This window comes from Haliaeetus leucocephalus, unplaced genomic scaffold (genome assembly GCF_000737465.1).
Source record: "Haliaeetus leucocephalus isolate CR32 unplaced genomic scaffold, Haliaeetus_leucocephalus-4.0 Scaffold406, whole genome shotgun sequence".
NCBI classification, from domain to species: Eukaryota; Metazoa; Chordata; class Aves; order Accipitriformes; family Accipitridae; genus Haliaeetus; species Haliaeetus leucocephalus.
Window position 1 is genome coordinate 9,060,311 of NW_010972842.1, and position 18,623 is coordinate 9,078,933.

The window sequence follows — 18,623 nt, forward strand, 5'->3', positions numbered from 1 at the left end:
ATTTTTAAGTATAGTTGCCTTTGGGGAAAGGACTATGACTCGTCTAGATTTTTGTGACCTACAAATGAACATCACCAAGCTGTAGGTCTAAATTCACGTCAAATGTAGACTTGCAACAGGAATCTTTTCATAGGGTAAAACTAGGCATGCCAACTTCACATTAAAGCAGTAACTTTGGTATATAGCAGCTATTTTTAAGAAAATCATGAATTCCATAGCCCTGAATACAGATGATTCCTTGTTAACGTGTTGGCTGGAATGCTACCTATTTTCATCAAAATGTCCAAGTGTCCCAAAAGATTAGTGTTTAAGTGCCCTACAAAAAATACACAGCTTCAATATGAAAGAATTTCAATATGAAAGATATGCTGCATCGAAACAATAATTACCGACTAATACAAAAACTATCCTGACCCCAGAAAATGCATCCTATTTCCATTACCACCTCATTTGCCCTCTGAAACCTGTATGTATTTTTAGGAAAATGTGTACATACCACTTATTGCTATTTTAATGACAGATTAGATACAGTGGGTCTCTGAGTTAGCAATGAGGAACATGCTGAGACAGCTGCAAATTTCTCCTAGTGACAGATTAGCCAAAGGCATGGAAAGAGATACCATAGCAACAAAGAGGCTGTCACAAGTGCAATCACTCTTTTCCATGGATAATATTTTGCTACAGTCTGTGCACTTACTTATATTGTACTCACATCCTTTTTATGAACCACAAGGTATTGCTAGTCACTGTATATATGTGTATTATTCCTATAAATCTTCATCTGAAATTAAGGTAGAAGGTGAGGAGTCTATAGACAGGGGCTCTGAAGTGAGACAGGGGAACAGAGCAGTTTTACAGTAAGGTTGTTTCTTAATTTATTCATACAGCCCCTTAAATAATATTAGGAAAAGCACTTCCTGTCATGATTTACTGCTGACACATGGTAGATCATTGATTTATCCTGTAAGTATTTCATGTTTCACCGTGGTCAAAGCAAAAGGCAAATTGTTTCATGTGATGGAAGTTAGTAACAGTTTTACACTGAAAAAATGTCATGTGGGAAATACATTGCCTTATTAGCGCTGCCTGACCACAACTACCATATGTCCGGCCTATCGGAAACATCCTAGAATAACCTATACACAGTATTTATACGATGAATTTCTGCTTTCTCTAATTACGTGTCATTACTACTGCTGTTTTTGAAAAGCCTGGAGGAGGAAGAGGTGAGGGAAGAGGCTACCACAATGCCAATATTTCTTTTCAACTCTGGCAGAAAAAACAGTAATACTTGTTCCACTTTTTTCCCCTCTGCTGCTGCTTAAAGAGCCTACGCATCTGTTGCTCATGCAGAGAAGCACAGATCAACAACTAATGTAGCTGCATTGCTAACACTGATGTCAGGCTCAGTTACAAGAAAAATGCCATTTTCTTCTCACATCCAGGGACACGTTTTAGCTCTCTCGTATTATGTTGTCTTACTCAAGCTGTGGTTGTGACAGCACTGGTAGTAGTTGCTTCACCACTAATGCTGCCTCCTGATACTGGGAATCTCAGTAGCCCACTGCAAAGCATTACTATGTAAAGGTAGTAACATTTACATTACTATGTAAAGGTCCTTTCATTCCTTGTGCTGAAAGGGTTATGAACAGCATATTTTATAAATTGAAACATAAATAAAATTACTGCCTTTCCTTTCAGCAGCTGTAATTAATTTAGAAACAATCCAGCATATGCAAGTGAGAAAGAGGAGATAGGGTAAAAATGTAAGCAGTATTTATAGATAGCAACAGAACTGCACTGATTCAGAGTAGTGGATTGCACGTACTGAACACCATTTGGCTTCATGTGCAGCCAGTTGGTGTGTTTGGATGGTACACTTTCTCCTCTTCCAAGAATGTTATTCAATTTTTAGTTTCTTTTAAACTCTGGATGCCATAATGTAAAATCAGATTAAATGGAATATTACAAATATCTGACTTCAGGCTCTCTCCAATATTGTTTTGGAATATAGATAAACACTCTCAGTATGGATTTCTCTCCATCTTGGCAATGTTTCTGTTCTTTTCACACTAGTCGTCTATCTCTGGTATTGATTTGGAAAGCAGATTTGGATTTGGAATGTAGATAAATATACTCAATATGGATTTATTTTTGGCCCTGTAATATTTCTCTTTTATTTCTCTCTGTCCTTGTAATATTTATTTTATTTTTTTGCAGTACTCTATTTCTAATATTGGTTTGGCATATAGTTACATAGTAATATATTAGATATTGATTTCTTTCTGTTCTGCAGTGTGCTTTTCCCCACATATTAAAAATAATAGCCAGTTTTCAAAGTGACAATTGCAGTTCCTTCTGCCCCTCATAAAAGTGTGGGTGCCCAGCTATTCCAGAATCTGGATGCTCATTTCCAAAAGATAGCCCTTTATGACCTGTCTGAAAATACTACTTTCACTTGTTTATATGAAAACATTCTCTTTCATGTCCTAGAGATTTTCCGAGGTTAATAATCAATACCTGCTATGCATTACATCTGATCTTTTGGGTTAATTTATAGTACTAGTATTTATTAGTATTAGTATTAGTATTATACCAAGTCAATTTGAAAATGACATGCACTGGTTGCCAATTTTTGCTGAACAATAGATACTGGATATGTTGCTCATCATAGTATAATTCACCGATTTAGCTCAAAGTTGTGTATCTTCAGAACATAAACATTTTTGAAACTTATATTATATTGAATTTGATAGTGGTCAAAGTCCAAAGCTTCCCCAACTGACAAAGAATGAAGGGGCTTTTTTGATCATCCTCCTACTGAAGACCACATCAAAGAGAGTAAAGTCTCCGAGCCACTGTCTTCCTATTCAACATTAAGTATCTAAATGTTAGGCACTAAGCTAGTCATCATGGCTTTCCTTTAGAGTTATTAGGGAGACACAAGCACCACCAGAACGTAATTCATCTGACTTAGGACAAAATGAATTGTCCTCTGGAATGGAACAATTCTCTCCAATACTAAAAAGACAGCCTAGAGCTTAGGCCAGTCATCTCACTCTAGAGAGCCCTAACCCAAGCTAAGTCCAGTAAATTCCACTCCACATATTTTAACCAGAACTTAGTACTCAGTGTTAAACTATGCCTCATTCCACAAGCAGTTCTACCAAATCAAACTAAAACATTAAGCACAAGGTACTCTTTCATTACTGCACAATGGTTCAAAGTTGTGCCAGGTGCCGTTTAGACTGGACATGAGGAAGCATTTCTTTACCGAGAGGGTGGTCAAACACTGGAAAAGGCTTCCTGGAGAGGTGGTCGATGCCCCAAGCCTGTCAGTGTTGAAGAGGCATTTGGACAATGCCCTTAATAACATACTTTAGCTTGGTGAGCCCTGAACTGGTCAGGCAGTTGGACTAGATGATCATTGTAGGTCCCTTCCAACTGAAATAGTCTATTCTATGCTATTGTATTCTATTTCACATGAAAAACATCGACGCATATTTCTCTATATCTTCACAAAATATCAGCCCAGGGACACTTCCCCACTCCTGGGCACAAGTGCACATTTCTTTAGTCATGTCGCAGCTCCAGGATCTCAAGATGAGACCCAGGATGCACCACTGTACCTGCGTTCCTGTGCTCTAGTTTCTGCAGGAAAGACACTCGGGTTTATGGGCTGCCCAGGAGCCATGGCATGCTCCAAGGTAGTCCCAGGGTGGATGCCTGGGGAACCGGGACCCCAGGAGGAATTGCAGCATGCACTTTCATGCAGGTTACATGCAGCTTCTCGTGCTGTTATTTAAATTCAGCCTCTATTATAAAGATAACGGGCAATGTACTCTTCTTAAAAATACAAGTAAAGCCTGGCATCTGGATCTGCCCTTGAAAAATCCCTATCCAGACACCTCTGGTGTGGAATACACCCTGTAACTGAGAGAAACATGAAATTCTTTCTCCTCAGCTCTTATCTGACCACAAAATGTTGTTTTCCAGTCTTCGTAAAGGGCTCCTTTGTTTAATACAAACTCGTAGCATTTTTTTAATGTCATTGTCCATTTTATACATAATACTGCTATATTTTGTGGTTTTCAACTAATGCGAAAATTCCTCTGTTTTAAATAGACATTTTCCTTATTTTGCAAAAAGGAAAGGAAACACAACCAAGGGAGCTTTTTGAATGAAAATAACTATATTAGAAAAAGGCTGTAAGAAGAAAAAATATTTCAAAGGTAAAAAAAATATTCTTTGGATTTTCCCCCTTTTTAAACACTTTTGTCATCATTTGAAGATGGCAACCTGACAAAATTTTTGTGTTTATTTATCAAAACATTGAGGCTAGCCATATCGGAAAAATTCAATTGCTTCCTCTCACAACAGTTTCTCAGTCTGGAGGAGAACGCCACAATGCGCCCGGTATGTCTTAGCTACGCATATAATCATTTCATCATTCTCCTTGTGTTCCTGAACATCCACTTTGTTGTGGCATAATGGTCAGGAACGCAAACACGCATTTCTTTATATGAAGTCAAAAAAATTACCTTTTTAGCAAAATTGTCATTGACTTTCCTCCCCTTCCCCTCCTGCAGGATACACAGAACCTAAGCAGTCAATTCTAAACCAGCACAAGTTAACTCAGCACTCAGCTTATTCAGACACACATTCCCCCCCCACATTCATTCCTTTTCCATGGTTAACTCCTAATGTCAGCCCTCTCCCACTAATATGTAGACAAATTAGGAAAAAGTTTAATCTTTCTATAATACCTGGTTTTGCATTCTGAAGGTAAATAATTTCCACCTGACTTTTCTTAGCATTTGAATTCTGAGTACCATAACATTTGTGCTATTTCAAATCCATTATTAATGTATTACCTTATTAGATCCTCATATCTGGACAAAATGCAAAACCTCAAGTAGACCACATTTTAAAAAATGTATTTGTTTTCTCCTATTATTCACTTGGCCTTTTTGCTTAATGACTGATACCATAAGTATTAAGAAGTTGGTATCATCATTTTTTACAATAGAGTGATTAAATATGCTAACAGAGGTGGACAAGCAGAATACCTCTGGTTTTATCTCTAACATAATGCCTAAATATTAACAGCTCGAGATGTGGAAACATAGGTGCTGCTTTTGAACTTGGTATACTGTAGAAGAGAAGATAGTACTTCAGTGGTTAATTGGGTTACTTTTTCTGCACAAGGAGGAGGCAAACTTACAGAAAATGTTTGGAGGTGAATAGAGACTTTCTTAGGCCTTTCAGGAAAGCCTTTACAAGGCTTTCCTGCAATACACTTAAATCACCCAAGCTGTTCAGTTCCCTTTGTTACTTTATGCTTTTACATTATACATGATAATCACATGTGTTATTTTATTTGACAATCAGAAACTTACTATTCGTGACTTCTTAATACTGACAATCTGTACAGTTCTTTTCATTTTTCTCTAAAAAGGGGGTTTTGAAACCACAGAGCACTTTAGAATTTTTCCTTTTATTTATATAGACTTTGTGGAGCAGAAAGAGGAGCTACAAAAATATTGTAGTCACTACATATTAGGGAAAAGTACTTGCTTTTTGATAATAAGCCACTCTCTTAACACAAAGAATTGCTCACATTTCCAATAGCTATGTGTATTTTTCTGAGCATCAGAACGATGTCTGTTAAAATCTCGGCCCCCTGCATCTGGAAAGAGACTTTCATTCACCTGCCACCTGGTTTCAACAACTTAGACCAACTTTCAGTCAGAAATTTGAATTCAAGTTTGTTTTGCAGATATGTGGGAAATGAAGGGAGAAGGGGGCAACGTACATCATCTGGACAAACCAGAAGGCAGAACAAATAGTGGGGAATTTAAGGGGATTAGTACTTTCCTTCTAGTGGTGGCAGGTCTGCAAGCAGGTTACGGTAGCCATTGTACTGAATCAGTACGTATGATGGCAAATAAAGAAAAGGACTGGCTTTTTCATAGCTTCACTTCTGAGGAGGTATGAAATGAGTCCTGAGGATTGCCACCATCCATGGAGGACAAGAAAAGTCCAACTCCTGCAAAAAGCCAGACATGCAAGTCTGCAACAGAGGCATAAGCCCATGGAGACAAGAGCCTTGTTCCTAACAGTGGACAGAACTTCATAACCTAGATCAATGCACAAAAACCTATCTTCTGACAAAATGTTAGGAAGAAATCTCCTCAAGGTGATTCTAATTGATATCTCGCCCTTTTGTGACTTGTTTTTTCCTACAGAAATGTAATCTGGAGCCACATTTTACTTCTTGCTTGTTAAACACTCCCAATACATATAAAATGGCATGCATTCCTTCACACTAATAGTGCCAAGTAGTAGCAGCCAAGACAAATTTCAAAACACACACACACATAATTCTTTTTCTATTTCTATTACTATTATTAAATTCTATCTAGTGTCTTTTGGTTATGTTATACATGCATACACATTTTACATGCATATAATCAGATTTGCATTGGCATGTACAAAGTTAATGTGGGCAGCATTCAAGCATGTTTAGCTTCAGAAGAAACACATCTGAAAGAGGATTCAGGAGTGGAATTTTATATCAAACATTTAGGAAGTATCCTTCCTTCAAGGAATGTCAAAATGTTTTAAAGACTTATACATACAGAAACTGAGACATGTAGGGCTCTCTGTGGAACAGAAGGAATGTAATTCAGTCAGTGCACGCTATATTTCACGACAACCAAGGTGTACCAGAAATTTAGTGCCTATGTAAGGAAGATTTCAGTCAAATGACATGGACACTCAAACACCTGCACAGACTAAACACCACACTAGTAAATCATGGCCTGACATTACAAACAATTGCTAAATACTGACAAGCAAAACCAGCCATCAGTATGTGTGGTGAGGTGTAGGGGTGAAGGTGTTTACGCTTACACACATGCATGTGAATCTTCAGAGTGCATTTTAATCTGTTTTATGTTGATGAAGAACTGTGTTGACCCTGTAGAGATACAATGCTGTAGTTTTAGGAAGTTTGAGTGCTTAATGCTTATCTGAAGAATTTGTTATTCTTCTGTTCCTCTTAGCCACTAAAAAGCAGAGATGACAGCATGTTTACCTTGTTTTCAGGCATTGTATATGATGAACATTAGATGTGTTTCTGTTAATGTAATTTTGAACCAATAATACAAAAAATGTCAAATGGAGAAAAGGAACTCACTGAAATTCTGCTAAATTTTTTTAGTAAATCCCAGTCATAAGAGACGGAAAGATCATACTTATAATGACACATCAAATGCGTACCATGCTCAGCGGTTTCTATGTAGAAACATGGTAATTCCATGTTATTAATAAAAATGCACTTGTTTGCCATCCTGTGAATGAAGAGCTTAGCAAGGCATATAGACTTTGTGCAACTGGTTTCAGAGAGAAATACATATCGGATTATAATACATTTGGTCATAACTGGTAGTTGAAAAAGGGGTCAACTCTACTATCTCCACTGCTTACCTGAGAAGGTCTGGCACACTGCTTACCATGTTCAAGCAATTGCAAAGCATGCTGAGAAAAGTGTGCAGGACCAGGAAGTCCAATCCCAGTATGACTCTCTTCCCACACTTCTTTAGTCTTCTCAACTCATGTCTTCTATGTGCACCCAATTTCCTGTGCACTTTTTTTTTTTACTTGTTGGTAACATGTCAGGTTGGTATCATACCTACCCTAGTTGTTTTTACTTTATTCCCAGAGGAACAGCTCCATCCCTTACGATCTGGAAGAACTTTACATTCCTCCCCTTCAAGACATGGTTGCATGTGGCACCACCATTTCTGCTCCACTATTGAAGCTACAAGAGAGGAAAACACATTTGCATGTTGTTGAAATGGACACTTTAATATGACATTATGTTGCAACATTTATTTTCCAGGAAAATGTTAAAAATATATTGACTGACAGCTAGTCTGTGATTTTCAGCCAGCTCAGAACCTTCATAAGAAATTAGGTCTCAATTTGCACAAGGTGCTCTGTGCTTCAAAGTCAATCTCTTTCCTGTGGCTTTTTTCTAATTTACTGCAGCTCAGGAACTAATTTCACAGCATTTCTTTCCAACCCTCATTTTTTCTTGCTCAGTCAGATTTCAAAGTTTTAAGCAGAAATTTCTTCTTTTGAGTTAGTATATTTTGCCTGATCTACTACATAGTCTAGCACAGCCTGATTAAATTTATTCCCCAGTGATGACATATTTACAGCTTCTCTGACAGCCATCAACATATCAACACTAAAGAGATCATGTAAAGGGTGAATCCATCCTGCTTCTCTTTCAGAGAAAGAGATGTGAAAAATTCAGCTAGTATTTTCCCAAATAAAACATATGAGCCTATGCCGGATTTGTTAAGTAAAACATTAATATTGCACTGTGAACAGGAAAAATAGTATTGTTCTAAAAAGACTAAAAACCAGCCAGAACTGTGCTGTTTGTTTGCTTGTTTGTTCCTGTATGATAAAAATAAATATATAAATAAAATGTAAGACTGCAGCACATGAAAATGATATATGCTCATGTAGATTTTGCATAAACACTTTTAATTAAGTGAATTTCATACAACTCCGACGGCACTCTGTTAGTTAGGTCAAATTTAGCTTCTCAAGAGGTCTCTTTCACTGCCATCTAATAATTTTGCTTAGCATTTCCATGGAGTAATAGCAAATAATTCATTTTTCCCGTCTTCCTCCCATTCACCTTGGGCATGCCCTTCAAACGGCAGAAGCTTTCCTACTCTTATTTTAAATAGTTAACTGTAATGGAGTGGTTCTCACTGATGACATTAAGCCAGCAAAACCCCCTAGGAACACACAATGAAAGGAAGCAATAGAAGTAGTCGCACCATCAACACAAGAAGGAGCTGCCCGGGTGGTACCTGCTACCTGCCCAGGGAAGCAGGAGCACTTCACCGTCTGTGATCTTTCTTCTATCTTGTTCTTATTGCAACATCTGTGGAGTGCCACCACTTCACAGGTCCCCGTTTTAACATGGTGAGCTGTGAAAATAAGAAGATGAGCAATTTTATAACATTGCAAGGTAGCATCATACTGTTTGGGGGTTTTTTAATTAGAAATGCATTAAACTTGGCTCTGTAAGGCAATCTGCCACGCATGAAACTAGAATTGCAATGGTACTAACACAAGAATGTAAACTTGATTTCTTTTCCAAATGTAGTATAACTATCTCAGGCAGAAAACACTGGCTAAAAAAGAACAATTGGAGAAGGCTGCGTATGGGACTGTTCCAGTGAAGCGGGAAGCAGAAACATTATAAAACTAACCTAGAAACTATATTAATTTCTGGACTCCCATAAACAGCTGGGTATCTTTTCCAAGATTTTTTTTTTCTTTTTCCGCAAGGGAGAAACTTTGAAATGGAAGTGTATCAATGTTAAAATACCCGTACATGCATATGTTTTCAGAATCTGTGTTTCCAGACTTTATGTCCATGGCAGATGCAGTTTTTCATATGATATCCCCAAACCTTCCTGCAGATGGACAGAGAAGAACTGGCAGAATACAGGGAGAGCCCTCAAACAAAACCCAGGAATAAAATCTGCTAAGGAATCACATTTTAAGCCTTTCTGCCTGGCACTGCAAAGTAAGTCTGAGAACACAGGGAACCAAATTTTTCAAACAAGGGAGGCAAAAGGACAATCTTCATTATGCCATGTCCAGTAGCCATCACCCCCACCCATGCTGCTCTAACTGATCACCAGAATCATGCTACTGGAGTCCTGCGAGAGGACCAGTTTGGTAAGAGGGGAGCTACCAGACTACCCTTTCTGGTTCAGCAGCCAGTTACCGAAGGATCTGGAGTTCAGAAAAAGTCATTTTAACTGAATTTTCAGGGGTTACTGATACAAGATATTTCTGGGGATGGTTCGTATCCATCAGAAGGAAGGGAGAAAGAAATCTGAACTTTTAGCTGGTACTGACCTACAACCTTGTGTAGGGAGGAATATTAATTATGCAAAGCAATATGGGTTTTAACAGCACCCCTAAGTCCTCTACTTCTGCTGCTGTTTAACTTTTTGTATGCTTTATGCAATGCCTATGTACTGAATGCTTCAGCTACCTTTTATATCCCTAATGGCAAACAATAAACGAGAGTTTCCACGAGGAGAAGGCCCTACTAACAGGCTTTCAGGAGCCCAACACCGATCTCTGGATCCACTCAGTTGTTATTGCACAATATCAGCCTGAGGAAGGAAAACAAACTTGATGTAGGCTATGGACCCCAAGAACATGCCTAGAGGCAAAGCCACAGGCAGCAATTAGACTCCGGGTCTTCATCAACAAAACATAAACTAGCAAACATTTCATTCAGGCAATTATGCATTTTTCAGTAGAACAAAGTCCACTGAACAGTCTGCGATCTTTGTCATCACTCGCTGCATCCTTCTATGTCAGGTTAGATTACACTCCACCACATCATGCTGTACTACAGCTGAAATGATATAACACAATGTGAACAATTAACCCGTGATCCGGCATATTGTGATATGCTGAAACATTACACATAAATCAGAAATCTAGGAGACAAAAAAAAATCTTTTTGCATAAAAATGCTTTTCTTTGTTTTTTAACTATTTATCATTTTTAATTCAATAGAGGATGAGGAAAGCAGTTCATACTATCTGCCTGAACTTTGCAATCTCTGGCATTTTCATACCTTTGATGATGAGCAAATATTTTTACAGCTACTAGCACAGTCTGCTGCAAAAATTACTTTTGATTATTTTCCAAACAATTTCACTGGTATATATGCCAATAAAACAATTTAAATAAACACATTCATTTTTCTCAATAAAACAGTTATAACTTTTTTTATTTGTGAATATGATAAAAAAATTATTCCAAGATATATTTCAAATATATAATATATAGTAGAACAAACACACGCTGCTTGTGTAAGTTCACATTAATTTTAATTTTGATAGGCAATTACACATCTTATACACACACATGATAACACAAATTCACTAATTTGTATTTTTTGAAAGGTACATAAAAACCCCAGACACTGAATCTACAAAAGAAAGTCAATTTAGTGGTAGGATGTGAACTTTATCCCACTTAATTTTTCACTAGATTAGTTTTCAGTCCTTATTTGTATTCTGATGTGTATCACTGATCCTGAAATTTTGTTTCCTCGCTCTTGTATTCAATAGCTTTACACTGCTCTACCAGGTCTACAGAAATGCCATAATATACCTGCTAAGAGAAAACAAATTACAATGTGCACCAATAGCCATCTGGAATGGAAGCCAGTTAAAAGAACTGCTATAAAATTCTGTGAGGGAAATGTTCATACTAAAACAAAACTTTTGAAAGACTTGTTCTGTAGTAATTAGGGAGAGAAAATCAGGCATTTTAAGACTTTTAGGGAAAAAAAGAGTGTAATTAAATGAAACAGTCACTTAAATTCATGTGCAGTACGGAAAAGCATTTCAAAGGGTGGAAAGATACATGAAAAATGGGAGAGAACAAAAAATAATCACATACTATTGATAGTATTTGGGGAATCTTTAACAAAGCTGCTTTGAAATTTTCTAGGTATAAAACCAAAACAACTTAGAAAAGTATACAAAGATATTTCAGGCATTGAAAATCTAGGCCAACCATCCTCTAGTTTCTATTTACCATGTAGAGCACAAAATGAATATTCCTTGAGAGGAAATGTAGGGATTTCAACTCCTTATGCTATCAAATAATTAAGTTCCAGTGCAGTAAGTACAGTATCTGTCACATTCATGTGAAACGAAAGCCTCTATACAGTAGATAAAGGATTTCCCACAACCTAATACAAATTAACCTCATTAAGCCACTGAACCATTCCACGAAAGGAGGATACTACTTTAGGAGATTCACATTTTGGTTTTGTTTCTTTTTCTCCTAGCACAGACTTCAAAGTATGCTGCTTGCTTTGCAGAAAATGTTTGAGGAACTGAATGTCATTTTTGGAATCCTACAGAAATTCATTATTCAAAACCACTGCAAACACTCAGCCCTGCATTCTCTGCTAATGCAAGTAATCCTTCCTGAAATCAATGTGAAGAAGGACTGAAGAAAGAGACTCAGAGATATCTACGTGTACAGACTGTGAAGTTTTCCTGATGATTATGCATAACGTAATATATGTATAATATATGTATATATTATCTTCCAGAAGACGTAACACTGTATTATGAAATCATCACTTGGAAAACAGACATAACCATATCTCACCCATTAGCGGTATATCCTGTAATTAACCTGCCACTTTTATAGCATTTTTCATGTAGTAAAATCATCAATAGCTATCTCATAAATCAGTATGATATTGGTACACCAAAATTGTAAGTGTTCATAATCACGCTCTTGGAAAAAAATAAAGCTAAGTAATTATTATTCTGCATTTTACATAAAATTGAATGCACTTAAAGAGTATGTTTAAACATACACAGCAAAGACCTTTAAATATATAAAAATTCTACCTGTTCTTGTTCCTTCATGGCACCTTTAAATTTCTTTCCTTCAGGTGAATGAAACTTCAGTCGTATCTGCACCATGCACTAGCACTAAGTTACGGCCCTTACTCCTCTACTTCTGTGGGAAGTTTGTTCCAGGATACAGTTCAAGATTAGTATTTTGCAACTCACAAATATGAATATAAGGTATTTAGTGTAGATGCAGTGTTATACACAAACCTAGCATTAAATCAAGGAAATTCTTCTGAATTCCATTGTTTATTATGACCACCATTTCCGAGCCTTGCCACTTAAACGTTCATGTCCAAGTCTGCCACCCACCTGCTCGGCAATTTGAATATTTTCTTTCTTGAGAGTTGCACGGGTCATGCGTTAACACATACACTGGCCTTTATCATAGAGGAAGAAATCATGTTTCCATGGACTAGACGAAATAAAGTCACAGGCTATTTCTGTCCTCAGGTTCCCCATCATTGCAGTAGCCACGTACAAACAGTGAAAAAAACCATCAAAAAGGCTCTGTCATGCTCTCTGCAAAGACACAGGCACAAGTGGGTGATACAGCTAAACCCATCTAATGACTAACAGCTACTGGAAGAAAAAGAAGACCCCTTGTCCCTTTTCCCACACTCTTTCATCCCCTGCTTGCATGAACATTGTCATTTGATGGTGACAATGGTAAACCAGGGATTTAGACTGGCAGAAGAATATCCCCTTTTTTTGTAGAGTTGGTTCTCTACCGGTTTAGCTCCTACAGCTGGGTGCAGAGACTAATGAGCAGCAGTTTCAGCCATAGGCAAGCAGCAGGAGCAGGCAGCCACGGACACACGATTACCTCCGCCTGCGGAAACCAGTTCCTATAGCGGCTTACAGGCACTGCAGCTCTGCACTCCTACATGAAATAAATGTATCTTCTTTTACTCCATTTCAGGTAATTCCTCTGAGGTCAGAGAGACTATGTAAAGTACGCAACGCTTTGTTTGCTTGTGTCTGTGTGGTTTTTAAAGCTTTTCGCAAAACCAAAGCTTTAGTTGAAACAAGAAGCAACAGATCAGCAATAAGGAGAGGAGTGGAAATGACTCTTAGCCATGAGTTTCAATCCATATTACATCTAATATTATACAAACTGTGACCTTGCTGCCATCTTGGGTATAATCAGGAAGATGTCCCATATGAAATACTAAAGTGACCCAGTCTTTCAAAGTAGGCACATAAGCAGTCTTTATTCATGTAAACCATATCCACATGAGTAATCGCATTAAGGATTATAATGGAACTACCTTTTTTAATCACCATCCACAAGGAAAAACAAACAGTGTATCAGCAGATTATCAACCTGCTTCATCCGTTTCCCCAAGTGATTAGTCACTATTTTATACCACAATATTCAAACAAGTGTGTAAGGGGGGATTACTGATATCAGAAAAAATAAAAAAAACTAGTGGTTATAATGTGCCATTTTCCAGATTAGGTTCTAAATCACTGTCCTATTCTTAAGTGACCAGGAAAAAAGTGAGTTTTCTTGTTCACATAGTCTATTTGCTTTGTTCCTACTGATTGACACAGAAAACAAATGTAGGTTATCTTTCTGCCACACTTCAGCAATTTCAATATGTCATATCAGTCTCAGAGTGTCACTGTAGGTAGGAAGGATACAAATAAACTTGCAAAATCTCTCACACAAAAATGCACACTTACACACAGTATTGTTGCATTTTTTCAATAGTTCAGTAAGGGTTAGTAGCTGCCACATCTAAGCAATCAAAATCTTATGCAACTACAGCTAGGCCGGGATTTCCACACAAGCTTTCTCTAAATTGTCTGACAAAGAGATATGAAAAGAAATACACTGTCCACTTCCTTCATTCAATTAATTTCAATATTTTTCAATATTTTCTGTTATATCCACCTAACAGCTGGCAGGGAAAAACCTGAATTTAGTTTATTCATATGCTGTCAGCAATGGTGGTGATATTCTTGCAGTCGTGTGATCTAAGAACATAAGCAATGTGAAGCTTTTTGCTAAAGACAAAATCTTTGATTTGACCAGTCATTAGTGTAATTGGGAAGAAAGCAGACAAGATTTTGGGGACATAAGCTTCAGTTTGCTTGTGTGAACACGAAACAACGCACACCTTCACTTCAGCTCCATGGGCCAGAGGAAGAACTGGCAGCACAGACATCAGGAGAAGCAGAGGTGTTTCCCGTACCAGTCATAATCTCGTTACCTCTGGCCTGCAGCAAGCCACCGACTCCCAAAGAAGCACTGGTAGATACACACTGACAGGAACCTCACTGAACACGACCTTTAAAGATCGGATTCAAACCCCTTTGAAATCAATGGGTCTGGTTTGATCAGTGGGTTTGGATCAGAATTTCAATGAAAGATTTATATTTTTTTTATTTTCAGTAAAGGTGACATCTGGATTTGCAACTGAGATATTTATTCTCATGATTGCATACGTAGCACATATTACAGTGATTGAGAAAATGATGACATGTAGTCTAGATATGTGACTGAAACATATGATGAATTAAGATTATTAAAGCACAGTATCCAAGCAGTGTAACTATTTTTGAAATCTAGTCAAATTTTAGTACACATTGTACCTAAAAGTTGGCACCCTGAGAGGGGGGCGAAAAAAACTCTTTCCACATGTTTTTTTAATTTTATTTTTTTACAATTTTTTTTATTGCTATGACAACCTTAAGGAATTTTTAAAATTGTAAAAATTCTCAAAACAAATAAAAATATTTTATTTGGAAAAAAAGCCTCCTTGGTAGTCCTTTTGTTTTTTTTTTCCTGTTTGGCCAGTGAAGTGAAATATCAATTACAGACACAGCAGTAATTCCTGTGTCCTCAGTGGTGACAATGAGGTATGCCACAGTTGTGGTACATCTCAGGAAAGGCACTCATGCTGCTTTATTTTCCAGATGACACATGGAGTTGCACTATAGAATCAGCAGGAAAAAATGATAATTTTGTGCTGTCTTATTCTACACTATCATTACATTCCACACGGCTACTTAAAAACTTATCTAGCTCTCTATTCCATTGATGCCATGCACATTTAAAACATTCACGTAGTTCCAAACTAGTGTACAACTAAAAACAAATACCAAATTTCACTTTTAAAGAGAGAATTTTCTGTAGCGAGAAGCTGCTTTCTGTGTCTTGATGATCCCTTTTCCAAATACCTAGAACTGAGGATGTGCCAAATAACCCTCACCTTAGCATGGCCTCTGGCTAAACACGAAGACCCTGGGGGTCCGGAGGAGCCCCAGAATGCTAATGAGCCCCAGAGTGCTAATGAGCACGAAGGGAGCACTCTGCCCTGGTGCTCCCAGCGCCATCCACGGGGTGTGATGAGCCCCTGGGCCTCGTAGGAACCCCACTGAGATGAGTCAATGCAAGAAACTGCCTCCCCAGAAAGCCTTGCAAGGCTAAAAGGAGTTATTGCATACAGTGGTCTAGGACCTGTTATCGGATGAAGGGGGAACAGAATTTTGAGATTGAGTCAGATTCTCCATCAGACATTTTGTGGAATCGTGTGAGACTCATCACGGGGTGCTTAGCGGAAGGACCAGGGGCAGGGAATGGGAGGGGTAAGGGTGGACTGGGGAGGAACACGCGTGAGTCAATAAAGGGGACAGCATAAGAGGGGACGGTGAAGAACACACAGCGCAACTGAGCAGTACACTCGCCTGGCTAAGCCGCCTGCGCAAACACTGCAAGCTATCCTACATTCTTGTTAAATCCCATTTCTATCTTTTTTGTGCGTGAACTCTCTTCTCTGAGTGGGTATGTGTGAATGCTAGGGAAATTTAAGCCAGACTAGTTGGTGATAGATTAAAAGATCTGATTACCTCCAACTGGCATGGGATCACAAACCTCACGGGCTCGTGAATCCAAGTGAAAGCAACTGGCAATATGGGGGCACCTCGGACCAGCTACCAGTCAGGCTCAGTGTCTAAGACCAGATATTGGAGTGATCCATTTTGTGTATTCATACATATATGTCCCTCCACCAGCAGACTTCAATCTTAATCAGTCAGAGAAGAGGACTGAGCCGTCCATTGTATGATTGCTGTGTGCATTAACGTGGGTGCCAGGAAAAGCATTTTCTTTTGTCTGCATCTATCTGAGTAGCTGGCTCTGTGTGTACTGTGCATGTGTGAGTCTGCGTGTCTATATTTTAATCCATATGTGTCTAAGGAGCATACATGCTCAGCCTCATCATTGGCAGGACCTGGGGATAAGGAGCCGCAGCAGCTTCACATCTACTCAGCTACTGTATTCACCAGCCTCTAACAGATGCGAGCATTAGAAAACTTTTGGAAAGAAAAAAAAAAACAAGGAAGACAGAGGCAGCATTTGGCAAAATCGCATTTAACCCTCAGCATTTGCTTCTAAGAAATGTACACAGACTGTCAAGATAATTCTCTCCTATTAGGCAGATTACCTGCTAGATCAGCAGATCAATAGCTGTAGAGAGGCACATGCCAAAACACTTCAGTGAGTCAAGCAGAAGAGTTGCCCTGTTCGATGAGAGCAGTCCATCCCACGCCAGAGGCCATGCAGACTGGTTTTTTTCCTTGATTTGGGTAATGGTATGATGTGGACAACTCCTTCTCATGCAAATATTTCCTAAACCCCTACGAACACACCTTATTGACAGGTCTTTGAGATCTTATTTACTGCATTCACGCTTCCATGCCGTGCACCTCAGCTACAGCTATTAAAAGTCACTTGGTCACCTCAGGCACTGAAGAAGTCCAGATAGATCACCAACGATGTCCTACTTACACCAGCGGAGAACTAGTTTACTGTAAAAGTACAGGATTGCTTTTCATTTCTCTTTTACTCTGATGTCTCTTGCATCTTGGGGCATGTTCCCAGGTGAACTGCTAAAAAGCAGAGCTGATTGCTCAGACCGATTATTTTTGCAGTACCATCTGTAGGCAACACATACACAAAAGATCCTGCTAACTGCAGCACCTTCCGGGCTTCTTGGATTCAATGTGGTGTTCTCTCTCCTGAGAGAACAATTTTGAAATAACAAGAGTCATTCTTGGTGAGTGTTTATTCTGCAGATGTTAGCCCAGCTCCTCTCATTGGGCTGCCTCTGCCATGCAATTAACCTGGTTAGTCCGAGTCACCACTTGGGTGAAGGATGGTAAGCAGAGATCATATGACAACACTATGCAGACAGCATCTCTGGTAGCCTTTAAAAACCGAGCTAATGAATTGTTTGCCACAGTCACGTTGCCAAGCATACTTTTCTGCACAGTGCCAAAGAAAAATCTCATCCATCAGCTTGTCTGCCAGCCACCAGTTATAGCCATCTGTGTGGGAAGACTTTTTCCCTTTTGGAAAAAAATCAAGGAAAACTACACTGTAAGCATTCCCCCAAGAAGAGCTCACTAACGACCCTGTGAGATCGAGCCTTAGATATTCCTATAGCAAAACCTATGCACTGAAATGGGCTGAAGGATTGAGTTATCTCCACTAAGAGAGAAAAAGACTACTGGAATAACACAGCAAGCTGGCACAGTCCTGGCTGGTCACACAATCTTTACAAACGTAAAACCACAGATGGAGCACTTCATGTAGGATCTCTTGGACCTGAAGAGCTCGCAGCCATCTGACTTCTTTATCCTCCTGGCCTTGCCGAGGCTAATTTTATTCAATCAGTCCGTTGGCAGAAGCGAGCCAGTCTTACTCAAATAAGCTTATCTCCTCTCTCACGGAAGTCTGAGCCTTTTTATGGCAATGGCTACAAACGACGCCTTCGCGCCAAACCTTTAGCGAAAGACACAGGAACTCCAGGCACAACTAGTTTTCAGGTAGCCTGAAGGCTAATTTCCTCTTCTTCATACGACCCCCTCTCAGCCCAGAGTGCTGCCCTCCCTACGTGCCCCTTCCAATTTTGAAATCAGATGATCGCTAGGTTCACGAAACCACAGAGGGTTCGGAGACGAGCCCACGAGCGGCGATCGGTCGCGATCCCGCAGCTCGTTAGACGTTGATCCGCTGGAAGAGGAGGAGGAGGAGAAGGAGAAAAGACCGCCGCATGTTCGCCCGCTCCTCCCTCACGAGCGGCTCAGCCCCCCGGCGGCAGCCGCCCC

The 18,623-nt window shown here is 39.0% G+C and overlaps 1 protein-coding gene across 1 annotated transcript in view; it reads right to left on the reverse strand.

The window, feature by feature from the left end:
• FAM19A2 (family with sequence similarity 19 (chemokine (C-C motif)-like), member A2) overlaps positions 1-18,623 on the reverse strand; it is a 52,268-nt gene that overhangs the window by 16,060 nt on the left and 17,585 nt on the right. The window contains exons 2-3 of the mRNA XM_010574096.1: positions 8,865-9,017; positions 7,701-7,825 (exon numbers count right to left, since the gene is read on the reverse strand). Of these exons, the coding sequence (XP_010572398.1) occupies positions 7,701-7,825; positions 8,865-9,017 (278 nt within the window). The remainder of the gene's footprint in view (positions 1-7,700; positions 7,826-8,864; positions 9,018-18,623) is intronic.